The sequence below is a fragment of the Thunnus albacares genome, chromosome 8 (genome assembly GCF_914725855.1).
Source record: "Thunnus albacares chromosome 8, fThuAlb1.1, whole genome shotgun sequence".
Lineage (NCBI taxonomy): Eukaryota > Metazoa > Chordata > Actinopteri > Scombriformes > Scombridae > Thunnus > Thunnus albacares.
In genome coordinates this window covers 17,508,650-17,522,028 of record NC_058113.1, presented here as the reverse complement: position 1 = coordinate 17,522,028, position 13,379 = coordinate 17,508,650, and the positions used below count along the sequence as shown (strand labels likewise).

Below are 13,379 nucleotides of genomic sequence, written 5' to 3'. Positions count from 1 at the left end.
TATATGTCCACACTAATTCATTCTCTTTGTGCAGGAACTCATGCATGGCAGATTTCTTTGCAGACAAGTTGAGAATAGTTGAGACTTTCCAATGAAGTTAATCATCCCCATGGTGCATAGCATTCCTTTTTTGTCTGTTGGCCCTGCCATGTCCAATATAGCACTGACTTTCTCTTCATCGGGCTGAATTCCTTGAGCTGAGCGCTTACCCCCAAGGAATACAATCTTTTGAACCCAAAACTGAGTCAATAGAGTCATGACTTGTGTTCTCAGCTGGACTGTTAATGTAGTAGACTCTTAACTAGTCCTAGCTTTTCACAGGCTTCACTGCCTGGCAGTAAATCGTGCCTTTCATCAATGACAAAAACACATTATGGACTTTGTTTTTCACTTTAACTTTCAGTCTGAATGTGCCAAAACAGTCAATTTCTTTTCCATTATAGTCTTTCTGTGGCACTGTTTTTCTCTTTATTTTCGCCTTGTCTTTCATCACTGCAATATCAGACATGCTGATCAGGTTCAAATAGTCACTCAATGTCCAACATCAATGTGAAAACAGTACCATACACATCTAGTGGTGTTATCCATTTATCATCTTCGGGGGGAATGAGTTTGACTGTGGGCAGTTTTAACAGCGGTGTCTGTGTTTCAATTTTAGGTGTATTTTCACTTTACCTTACTAACAAAGAATGTCTCCCTCAGATCTGTGTCCTTACTACACTGACAGATTGTCCTTTCTGTCTGTCGTTCTTTTTGGAGAAACACTGTTTTGCAAAGTGATTTCTACCAAATGCAGGGCACTGCTTTGATTGATGTTGCGACCCACACTGATTGCAGTTGTATGCTCCATCTGTCTGTTTTGCTGGTTTGATCCCAAAATACCCAGGTCTTTTCTCTTTAAAGGACCAGTGTGTAAGATTTAAGGGGATCTATTGGCAGAAATGGAATATGAAATTAAGTATGTACACACTTGGAAGTGGGGGGTTATCATTTGGTTGCAGTCTGCTACCTCACCGCTAGATGCCACTAAATCCTACACACTGGTCCTTTAAAAGACACGACACCGACAGTCATCTTCTCCATAGTGACAGAAACCCCCACCACCATTTCAGTAAATGTCTTAACATGCTACTGCACCAGTTCGCTGGCTTGACATATTTTAATAGCCTCTTCCACCATGAGCTCTCTCTCGCAGCAGGAGCTCTCTTGACTTTTTTGTAAAAAATACCAAAAATGATCTTGTCACATATCATAAGAGTTCCTCAGGTCTGCACAGTTGCAGGTTTGTGCCTTCAACTTGACATCAGTAAAAAAGTTGTCAAAAGGCTCATATTGCTGCTGTATCCAGGACAAAAGACATAATTCTCGTAGGTTGTTTTTTTTTTTTTTTAGAGTAGTGGGCATTAAACTTTTTGAGTATCTCTTTAACTTTGTCCTTGTTATCCGAGTTTTCAAACTCAAATGTGTTGTATACCTCAGCAGCCTGTGCACCAGCTACAGTTAGCAACAATGCGATCTTCCATGCATAGGGTTTACTGTCCAGTCCGACGGCCATGATGTAACAATAAGAATTGCTGCTTAAACGTATGCTGTGTGCTGTTAACATTTCCAAAGGATTTTAAGTTTTCTGGTGGCTTTAAATTATCCATGTTGCTTCTCACAACAGACAACGCACAGGTTTCACTCCCAGTACCATCTTTTATTCCTTATTTTGTTAGAAGGAAAAGAGATCAGACACAATGTGATGTTGCTAGCATGAAGTCCAAAACTTTATTGACCTCTGTAACCTTAATCAATACTGGCCTTGTCGAACATTACTGACACCTTTTTGTCATCACATGAGTGATTAACTACATATGACAACCTGCACAGCTGGAAAGTAGCCATAAATATTTTATGACTAGATTTTCTTTTTCTTTTCTTTTTTCTTTTTTACAAAATATAAATACTTCACTACACAGCAGAAAAAGGAAGCAAAAATGCAATGCTCACACCTCAGCAAATAAAGCAAGGTTTAGTCATTTGACTTTGTGCAACTTCACCCCACACTGTTATCAGTCTCATTCAAAATAATAAACATGCAAATTAAAATCACACAATTTAAATTAAATTAAACACGAATAGCAATTAGAAAAAAAAACAAAAAACAGAAACACTCTTCATGGTAAACAGTGAACAGTGCAATTTTTTTAAGGTGAGTGAAGCTTTTCTGCCAACCTAAAAACAGAAAAAATATATTGACAAATCATTTTTTTAACACTGTTCATGCGTGACTTAATTTTATTGAGATGTCACACTGAATTTAACTAAAAAGCACCCAACACCCATTGTAAAAAACAGTTTATACCAATATGAAATACTGGTTAGCATTCAAATAGTAATCTGCAGTCCATTTAAATCATAATCTCCATCTAAAACTAGAGTATCAGTATGGTTTGATTAAGTCACACTGAGTTTACATTATAAAATTAAACTCACATGTCTCCTTTTTCCCCATTCCACATCGTTTCATGAAACCTTAGGTGCTCAGGATCTCTCTGTTAAGATAGTATGAAAACACAATTCAATCCAAACAGCAGAATTATTATTTTGACCACTGAGGACATACCATATTAAGATTTAATACAAACACCCAACTTACCGCCTTGGTTAAGACTATGGGGTGCTCTGGCAAGAATTCCGGCTTCTTCCTGGCCTCAGGACAACTTGCCAAACCAATTAAAAAATCTCTTGTGTAAGATATTCTGCCTACAAACACATACATATGAAAATCAATATTATAGAGTACAAATCAGGTAAATAAAAAGGGCAAAAGGAGGATTTTATTCTGACTATAGATGTCACGTGTCATTAACACTTGGTGTCTTACCTTCTTTCTGTTTGTGGAGGTTGATAATCTTGTAGAACTGCTCTATGTCAACATTTGTCTATCAAGTGCAAAATCAAAAAAATAATCTTGACAAATGTAACTGCTTAATGGTCAAATGGTTTCAAGTCATTTTCAATGTCACAAAAACCTCAAAGCATGAATGAGCTGAAATGATTCATCAGTTATTGGTTCAAAAATAATTTAATTTGCAACACTTTTGAGAAGCAATAAAATTAAGTAATTTATTAAGCAAAAATGCCAAACATTGTCTGGTTCCAGGTTCTCAAATGTGATGATCTGCTGCTTTTCTGTTTTATATATCATTACTATTGTTTGGACAAAACAACCTACTAGAAACCTCATCTTGGCTTCTGGGAAATTCTGAATGTGATTTTTTACATTTTACTGAAATATTGTCCTCTTTAGGATTTCTTACCTCTTGATCCATTACCTCCATCAGTGTCTGTGCACATGTAGCAGCACTTATTTGGGGCTCTAAATGAAGTAACAGAATCCTCATTACGAGCACGCCATTAAGAATGAGCACAATTAAGTTTAAATTAACACCCTTGATGAATTCCTACAAGACAGCTCCAGGCAGCTTACCGATGTCAACATGGATGCAGCGACGTAGTGGTCTCGCTGGCTCCAGATGTTTTTGGAGGATTCTTCTCCTTGATACCTCCATTCTGCTGTCAGTGATGTTCAAACATATTTTAAGCCTACTACACTCCTACAAGACTTACTCATCAAATTTGTACTGAGTAGTGCTATATTAATACAGTCAGGCACATACTCATTTTTCAATGTATTAGTTTTCAGTGATCTCAGAAGCAGGGTTTACAGACCATTAGGGGTCCTGTAGTGGGTCAAAGGTACCGGCAACATGTCAGGAATTATTTCACACTTTAAGACAACAGGTTCACAATTTTTCCAAGTCTGTCTTAAAACAACAGTCAGGTGTCCATATGGACACTGAAAGAGGTTTTCCTCACTGTAATCATTCCTCCTGTTCATACTGGCTATTAAAAGACTCCCTTCAAATGTGTTTTCAGTGTAAGTGATGGGGGCCAAAATCCACAAAACTCTTTCTGTGCAAAAAAGTATTTAAAAGTTTATCTTAAGTTAATATGAAGCTTCAGCCGTCCAAATTAGTCAAATCAAGTACATATCTTTCAACATTAGTCTCCTTAGTGACAAAGTCCCTCTTTTTGTTACTATACTTCCACCGAAGCTCAACAGGAAAACACAAACAGGGAAACACAAAGAGGGAATTACACTAAAAAGACTGTAAATGTGGCAGATATCCTCATATAAGCTTCAGCTAAATTTTTAAATGACTGTGTGGACACAATGTGGATTTTCACTTGAAAGTGCATTTACATTTAGTCTTTTTAGTAAAATAAGAGGGACTTTTGCACTAAAAAGACTGTAACATTGAAAGTTATCTACTTGATTTGACTAATTTGGATGGCTTCATATTGGCTTCTCATTCAAATGAATGGGCAAGGGTGTCTAAACCTTTAATCCAGTTACTATAAATACATTTTTGCACAGATGGACACACCCCATCACTTACATTGTAAGTGCATTATGAAGGGATCTTCTAATGACCAGTATGAACAGGAAGAATGATTATGGCAAGAAAATATTGTAATATTGTCAGTGTTCATTTGGGCACCTGACTTATTGTTTTAAGACAGATTGTACAACTGAAAACCCATCCTTTAATTCAAAAGTCTGAGACATGTACATGGATTATCATTTAGATGTCAGGCTTTTTTTTGCCAATCTGAAGCATACAGGTATGTAATAGAAAAAATATTAGGTGTGCATTAGCTAGATCACAAATAGCCTATCCTATAAAATGTGACAGCAAGTTATATAATCCCTTAGAAATATACATATCTATATCTATACACACACACACACTATAATGCTATATAGCAATCACTAACTTGGGATGTAAGTTACCAGGTTGAGTGTAGCATAACAGCTAATGTTAGCAACTGTGGCTTTTATTAAGTTTTGAAAAAGTTAAGCCGTTTTTGTTGAACCGCTACTAGCTTACGCAAGTTAAATGTAAGCTAATTTTACGCACATTAGTACTACGTAGTACGTTAATATTTCTAAAACTTTTTCTAGCGTAATTGTAGGCTACATAAAAGAAGCAAATTTGGAAAACAGGTGGACATTTCTTCTTGCCCACTGTAAAGCGTTATATGGCTGACATCTGTGAAAACCGTATGATGTAAACCATTAACTGCACTATAACGGCAGGTGGTTATGATTACCGGTTTTGTGTTTAACGTCTACACATCATTACCTTTTAACGGTCGATTGTGTCAAGCGACAAAACACGATTACAGCTGTAGCATCACCACAAAATGATGTAATCCAGTAAGTTCTAGTTGGCTAAGTGATGGCAAGTGCAACTTCACAGTGATGCAGAAATTTTTAACTCTGCCGAAATCACAATTCTAGCTAGCAACATTAGCCTTATAAACTCATAGGGCAAAATTAGGCGCTCGACGTAATGATGTTTACAACATAAAGAAGAGAATTTATGTTTGATTATTCACCTGTTGTTCTACAAAATTCACTCAGCGTGGTTTTCAGTCTGCTCACCTCACCAGTGTCATTCCAGTGAAAGCCAAAAGCTTAGCTTCTTCTTCTTTAGTGTTTATTTGGCAGTTGGCAAACCAGCTTAGAGGCGCATTACCGCCACCAACTGGACTGGAGTGTGGAACAAGAGCGTAAGCAGAAAAAAACCCTCTAGATTCTTTAAACTCAAGAAGTTTCTTTTAAAAACTTAATGTCACAGTATATCTTGCCTCCGTTTGTAATATTGTAACAAAGCTATCCTCTTAATAAGAGAAAATAATCAATTATCACAGGAGAATAACATAGATATTTTGCCAAATGATCATACAAGGTACTTGTAGCTTATATTTGACATTGCAAAAATTAAATGTGGCTATCTTGGATATTCCCTCTACATACATTTTTTTAAAACATGACAATCAGAAAGGTCAGAAATGCTTACAAGTCCCCATTTTCTTTTTTGCAAGTAAGAAATTGTTCAAAATAGGCCATAACATTCACAAACAGGGATTTATTACAGTATATTATGATATAGCTTTTCAATAGGGTACTGGGAGGTCCCTACTTTGAGCTGATTTTTAGAAACCTTTTTTAATTTAAATACAATGACTGAAACCCAAATGGCACATAAACTGATATACTGCAGAGTTTTGTGCTCCTATACCTACTATATGATATGAATGCCATTGCATGTTTAAGTTTGTTAGGTTTGAGATGTTTTGGGGTTTTTTTTCCCCAATGAGACATAATTTTATATGTTGACATCTGTGCAGCTTTCACTGCCCAACACCGTCTCACAAGTAATCCCAGAGAATGCTACATCTACACTGGTGTTGAGCCATTTTTAAATCAGTTTTCCTCTCCCTAGTGATCATGATTAAATCCTGCTCTTAAACTGATGGATTTTTATGAAAGGCAAATATATCCCAACTTAAAATTCAATCATCAACACTGAAAACCACTCCAGGGTATCCCACTGAACTTAATCTTAAAAGTGATAACTGATCTCTTGATTGAGGATTAGCCTGTGCTTTTAATTTAAGATTTATGTCATCAAGCAAAGTGGTTTGCACTTTCAAAGATCTGTGAAGAAAGACCGACAATAATTCAAAAGTATGCATCTTTATAAAAAAGAAAAAGATCTGCACTTTTTACAGTAACCACAGATTGTAAATTGAATTTTCCATACATTTTTCTACAGTGTGTGTTGTAAATTGAGTTGAACATACTTTAATGAAAAAAGCAAAAAATCAAGTATTTCACTCTTAAGATGGGCATTGCAAACAAAGCCATATGTTGTGAATTAACTATATTCAATTATATCACAATAAAACAAATGTGGTTGGAAAAAAATCTACTATATAGCTAAATTTACTGTTCACAACCACCACCACTTTAATAACAAAAAAACAGGAAAATGCTTCCCTTAAATCAGCTTTGTTTCAGTCAATATTGGGTGCATGTCCAAACCATAGTGCTTCAGTATGTAAGGTGCCATGAAAACCAATGTCACACAAATAGTAGCTGTATTTTTCTGGCACCTATTGGTCTTCCACTCAGTTCCTCAATCGCTGTCAACGCCTCTGGACGAGACTCAAATACTACAGTCGCAGAAGTTGCTCCACTCTTGTCATACTGCAGTGACACAGATCCAGGGATAATACGATATCCATAGCAAAAGTCATAGATTTCTTCACTTTTGATTTGAAATGGCAAGTTGACAAGCTTTATACAGGTGGGACCATCAAAATTCTGCACTGAGGAGTCAAAACCGCCATGAATGCCATTACCGCCGTCCTGTGGAGCGAAACGTCCTTCTGCATAAGGCTCATAATCATAGCTTTCATGGACTTGGGGCTGTGCATTAGTCATTGGTATATTACTATTATGACGTTTACGCAAGTCAGGGTACTCTACGAACCCAGGGCGACAGGATACCTCGTTGCTTCTGCCTGAGTACCGCTCCTCTCTTAGCAGTTGCTCTTGCCCCACTGGTGGCTCAACACCCAATTCCCGCATCTGAGAATGCGAAATACATTTCAGTGCAACTTCTGACCCAAGAAACCTTCGTCCATTAAGTGAGAGTGCTCTTGTTGCCTCTGCCTCAGACTGGAAGAGAACCAATGCCTTTCCAATCCCAGCACCTGTATCGTCGTGCAGCAAAAACACCCTGTCCTCTGTGACGTTGAACCCAAGGAAGAAGTCCATGATCTCAACTTTCCGCACATCAAATGGCAGATTCCGTACAAACAGACACATTTCCTCAGAGTCATAAGGATTACCGGCGTTTTCAGGTTGGGCATCCATGTTCTGCGATTCCAGAAGGGTGATCATGTTCTCTCTTGAGATTGGGCGTACAAAAACCCATCGGTTGAAAAACATAACTTTGTCGTAAGTTGTTGCATCAGAATAGTCTCGCAGACTCTTGAACAGCACAAATGCAGATCTGGTTCTTCTCCCATCGTTTCCAATCATGTACAGGATTTGGTCATCCTCAAGCCTTGCGTTGCGAAAAAACTTTTTTATGTCGTCTTTTTCCACTGCATAAGATAGGTTTTCCAAAAAAACACAGTACTCCTCGTTGGAAGAAGCAGTGGACCTCTGGGCCAATGGTGATTGTGACCTTGCATGATATTGTGGATTCCTCTGACTGCGAACAGGTGATCTCTCTCTCTCAACCTTGCCAGCCGTGTTGGAACCAACAGCTCGATGCCAATCATCTTCTGTTGTTGTGTAGACCTCCACATACCTTGACCCCATGTATTTCCTATCCCTCCTCAGGCCTTCGCTTGCATCCTCTCTTGTTGCAAATCTGACAAGACCTCTTCCATTGTTTTGGCCCTTTTGATTTTTCAATAAGACTATTTCGTCAACAAGTAAACCACTGAAAAAGTTAAGCACATCCTTTTCAGTCACAGAGAAGGGCATTCCTTTAAGAAACACACACAAAAAGTCAGAGTTTGAAGCCCTCTGGTGACGAGGTGGAGAGGTATGACCTGATCTGCTACCTGACCTCCTGCCCGGTTCACGGTCCACAGATCTTCTAGCACGTCTTGCGTTCTCCTCAAGTAGCCTCCTTTTCTCCCGTTCTACATTTCTTGTACTTTTTTCAAGCATACTCTGCATCTCTGCTTTACTACTTAATAGCAATGTAACAGGTGATCCTTTAATGCTACCCCCTGACCGTGTCATGGCTCTTCTCGCGTCTTCATCTGAAGCAAAAATAATGAAAGCTTCGTCTCGCTCCCCACCAATTATATGCACCCCTCCATCTGGAATTTTGAGGCCAGTGAAGAAGTTACGAATATCCTGAGAACCTGCTGTGACTCTCAGTCCCTGTAAACGGATGACGACCGCCATGCTGAGACACAAACAACAGCACCTGCAGACAGATAGAATAGCATTATTGCCAACAGAGTTTCTCTAACGCAGCGTCAGTTCCTTGGCATTCCAACATAACACCGCTGAACCTAAACAGCAATGTGAGATAAAGGACATCAGGGACAGGGGACGATCAACGCCCACAAAAGCCACCTTTAGAACAGAAGAGAGTGCTGAATTCAAATTGGTGAAGTTAATAGCAATTCAACATACGCTGTCGCTCACTCTCTACAATGAAAAGTCTCACCACACAATATCAACATAAAGCATCTGCCTTGTGTGGTGAAATGGCAGCTAAATTAAATAAAATATGAAGTACAAACCACTTTCCAAACAACCACAAACACTTTCTTTCACTGTATACTCAATAGAGTTCCACGCAAGACTCTTCACTTTACCATGAATAACCTCGTCATTAATCGGATATTTCTGAAACACACCAATGACACAGAATTCACCAGTACATTCAAAGATGCAGTCAGATGCTGGCTTAAAAAGGACAACATGGCAACAAGTCAAAATAAACAAAACCATTAAAAAGAGCATGATAATTATCTATCAGGCACAATCATTTACCTTCTTACCCTCAATCAATTTAATTAGATCCCTATAATCAATCATTCTACTGGAAAATGTAAAAAAATAAATCAACCATGTTATCTTAACCCTCCTGTTGTCCTCGGGTCAAATTTGACCTGTATTCAAATGTTTTTATATCAGAAACATGGATTTCTTTCATCTAATTGCCTGAAAATAACATGGATGGTTCCATACCACACACTTTGCAAGTAAAAGTAATGATCACTACTTTCTTTGAATTTTGGGTCTTTTATTAAAATTTTTAGCATCTGTGGACTTTTGTCCTCCTGGGTCAATTTTGACTCAGGAGGACAAAAGTCCATGGTCGACGGGAAGACAACAGGAGGGTTGAATACTCGTGCAGAAAGTGTTGTGCACACCTCACATTCTAACTACACTGACTCAAATTCTTAAATCTTTGGTTACTATTATAATTTATCACATATAATACAACAAAAGCAGACCAAAGGCTAATAGACTGCACATGTGTCACTTTCCTAAATGCACCATTCCACAAAGGACTCCGCCATAGCCACCATTTATTGTTTATGATCCTTCCTTCAACCAATATTAATGCTGCATCCAGGAATTGCCCATCACAATGGTTAGGTCGAAATTTTTCAAGTTTACCAAGAGGTATTTTCTCTTATTCAGCCAACAAAGTGATCCATAATAGAGTTGAATAAGTATCTCCCCGATGCATTTGGAGGGGCCTCCAAAAAGGAGACAGCCTTGTCGATCCATCATGTGTTCAGTCTTGAAATGCAGCCGTGGAAGAAAGCAGTCCTTCATGTGGGACACAGCTACTACGCAGCAAAGACAACATCATTGTGATGTTATGATCACGTAATATCTACAAAGCATTTGCATTCTCTTTGCTAGATCAGCACCAGCTATGGTCCAACCAAAGCAATAGACAACAATCTCTAAACATGAAATACAGCCTTAATGAATGCCAACACAATCAAAATTGTCTTGCAGTTATGAACAGCTCTGTCCCTTTTAATAGTCAGGGTAGTGCTGTGTATTAAAGGACAGGTTCACAATTTTTCAAGTCTGTCTTAAAACAACAGTCAGGTACCCAAATGAACATTGAAATAAGAATTTCTTCCCATTATCATTCCTCCTGTTCATACTTACCATTAGAAGATCCGTTCTTAATGCACTTTCAATATAAGTGATGGCTTCTGATAAACTAAACTTAGATAAACTAAACACACTGGATTTTAGCCCTCATCACTTGCACTGACAGTGTATTTGAAGGGGATATTTTAATAGCCAAAGCCAGTATGAACAGGAGAATGATTACAGGAAGGAAAACATCTTTCAGTGTTCATATGGGCACCTGTGTGAACCTATCCTTTAAGGATTTTAGGTTCACTGCAACATAGTGATGAGACATTATGACAAGTCTAGCTGCTTTGTTCAAGACCTTTGCCCACGATGTATTAAGTGAAACCAAATAGCAGTTCAGCTTGACCTTCAAGCTATTGAATGGCTGCACATTGCCATCAAATACCACGACAACTAACATCACCTCTTGTGTTGTAAACACAATACAAACTTCATTAAGCACCGCACTTCACCGCAATATGCCCTAAGCCACTGATAAACACGAGCCATGACCAGTAGGCAAATTAACCATGTGACAACTAGTTAAGGCCTTCAAAGTTGGTAATCCACATAGCTAAATTCACCATGCAGCCAATACAAACTCAGCGACAGTGTTGCCAGATATACAATAATTATCATATTTGTACGATAATTTTGCTTTCTGTACGATCAATAATGCACAATGATTTGATCATTTTTAACACTTTAGTCGTTTTCACCTATGAACTCCAGGAAATGTTCGGAGAATCAGGTCCGGACATTCTCCAGAGTTGCCCTTTCACAGATGTAACACACAACAGGAGATTGTCCGTGTCAGACGCGTTTTAAACTACTGGAAATACTGAAATACTTAAGCATTTCCCATCTGGCAACACTGCTAACCGATGAACAATGGCATTGTTAACACAGTAATGTTACATTATCTCCCACACTCCGCAATCTCATTGAACCAGCCGCCATGACTAAAGCCGACATTTCACAGGTAACGTCCAACAGCACCGTTAATCGCCGCTAAATGTCACAACAGACACGTTTTGAAACCGCTGTAACGTTGAATGCAATTCAGCGCGGCTAACTGGTTAATTTCATCGGTTAGCAAGGTAGCTTACGCTACAAACGTACTCGCCGTCCAAGCAAATACAACTCACCAACATGTCCAAAAAGCTAAGCTAATGTCAGCTAGTTATGTAGCCAGCTAGGCCTCTAGCAATAACTTATTTCACGGTCCAAGACTGACCTGCGGCAATGAGAATATATTCTTTATGTAGCCTGTAAATCAAATCGTCAACCAACGACAAAACTTACACAAAGTGACAAGCACAGTTTCTTGAGTAAATATGTGAATTGTGGACAAAATCAGATCAGTTTCGCTCTGCTTCGTATCGTCTGCTTCGTATCGTCTCCTTTTTCCTTTTTCCTTTTTCCGTTTCCCTCTTCCTCCCCCCTTCTTCTTCTTCTTCTTTTTCTTTTCCTCCTTCTTCTTTGTTTATTGGCGGATCGCAAACCAACTTTAAAGGTGCATACCGCCATCTACTGTATCGGAGCGTGTAGTTTCATGGCATTTATCTGAACACTGATTAGTATATTTAAAATAAATAAATAAATAAATAAATCACACAATATTTCCTAATCCTGCCTGTATAATATAACCTATCAACCCCCTTCTGATTTCCCTGAACTCCTGTCCTGTCTCATGGACTATATTTCTTAATGTCTCCCTCTCTGAATTATATTTACTACAGTGCGTAATGTGTTCTACATCTTCCAGAGTCTTACGCTACAGATACAGATTTGATTGACTTTTCCCCATTAATTACAACGTGGAGTGAAAACTTGCATGCCCAAACTATAATTGTGTAATGATTACCTCCTCTCTGCACTTACGATATTGTCCTTTAAACTTTGAACTGACTTCTGTATAGTACAATAATGTCTCATTTTATTGTCTGTATCCCGTTCCTTCTGCCAGGCGTTAATTATGGCTGTTCTAATTAATGATTTTGCCTCTCTACAACCATAAGCTACTTTTATTGCTTGTCATATACTTTAAGAGCCCTCTTTGCCAATTTATCTACTTGTTTATTACCTTTAACACCCATATGAGCAGGGACCCAACAAACCTGCACTTCTATACCCATCTTTTGTTTAAAAAACAAACAAACAAAAAAACAATGAATTGAATTTCTGTCATTAGATCTTATCTGACCATTTGCCTTGATGACAAACCTCTGAGAGCTGCTGCTGAATCTGAAGAAATGACTATTTTTAATGGCTATACTTGCTCTATCCACTGAAGGTCAAAATGATTTCTGATGAAAATATTGACAATTTATCAGTCAGTCTGTGATATATGTTAACATTAAATTCTGGTGTGTGTGTGTATATACATATATATATATACATATATCAATCCCCACATGCCCATCATCAGTATTCTTTGAACCATCTGTATATATTGTCAAAAATCTATAGAATTGTCTTGAACATGATATTCAACAATATGATGAATGTTATCTGTCACTGACCAGTTTTTCTTTTCTTCTAGGAGGTTATGGAGTTTTCCTTCTTCTTCTTCTTCCTCTCCTCCTCCTTCTGGTTCTTCTTCTTCGTTTGTTTAATAGCGGGCTGCAAACCAGCGTGAAAGATGCATGCCGCCACCCACTGTATTGATGGGAATGTGCAATATCATGACGTCATCTACATATTAGACCGGAGGGGTGTTTCATAAAGCAAGAGCAGGTCCTTTTTATCATGGTCTCATAATTTCTCACCTCATACATATTTCATATGGAACAATAAGCACATATTGTATAAATAAAAATCTATCTTTTTG

At 38.1% G+C, this 13,379-nt stretch overlaps 2 protein-coding genes across 5 annotated transcripts; both read right to left on the bottom strand.

Annotated features, from left to right (window-relative positions):
* Positions 1 to 1,742: 1,742 nt before the first annotated feature.
* On the bottom strand, positions 1,743 to 5,578 carry gra (granulito). 4 transcript variants are annotated; one of them, XM_044359038.1, is made up of 7 exons: positions 5,498 to 5,578; positions 3,476 to 3,561; positions 3,306 to 3,364; positions 2,870 to 2,927; positions 2,642 to 2,748; positions 2,479 to 2,537; positions 1,743 to 2,217 (listed from the first exon to the last, which is right to left on the bottom strand). In XM_044359038.1, exons 1-7 carry the CDS (start codon positions 5,509 to 5,511, stop codon positions 2,190 to 2,192), a joined length of 411 nt encoding a protein of 136 aa, XP_044214973.1. In that variant the 5' UTR covers positions 5,512 to 5,578; the 3' UTR covers positions 1,743 to 2,189. The 4 variants fall into 4 exon arrangements, with proteins under 4 accessions (XP_044214973.1, XP_044214975.1, XP_044214976.1 ...); XM_044359040.1 differs by having other exon boundaries at positions 5,452 to 5,559; XM_044359041.1 differs by having other exon boundaries at positions 3,476 to 3,558; positions 5,452 to 5,556.
* A 1,001-nt stretch (positions 5,579 to 6,579) lies between these two features.
* rbm12bb (RNA binding motif protein 12Bb) lies at positions 6,580 to 12,003 on the bottom strand. The gene is made up of 2 exons (XM_044359037.1): positions 11,852 to 12,003; positions 6,580 to 8,855 (listed from the first exon to the last, which is right to left on the bottom strand). Exon 2 carries the CDS (start codon positions 8,831 to 8,833, stop codon positions 6,983 to 6,985), a length of 1,851 nt encoding a protein of 616 aa, XP_044214972.1. The 5' UTR covers positions 8,834 to 8,855; positions 11,852 to 12,003; the 3' UTR covers positions 6,580 to 6,982.
* Positions 12,004 to 13,379: the final 1,376 nt, after the last annotated feature.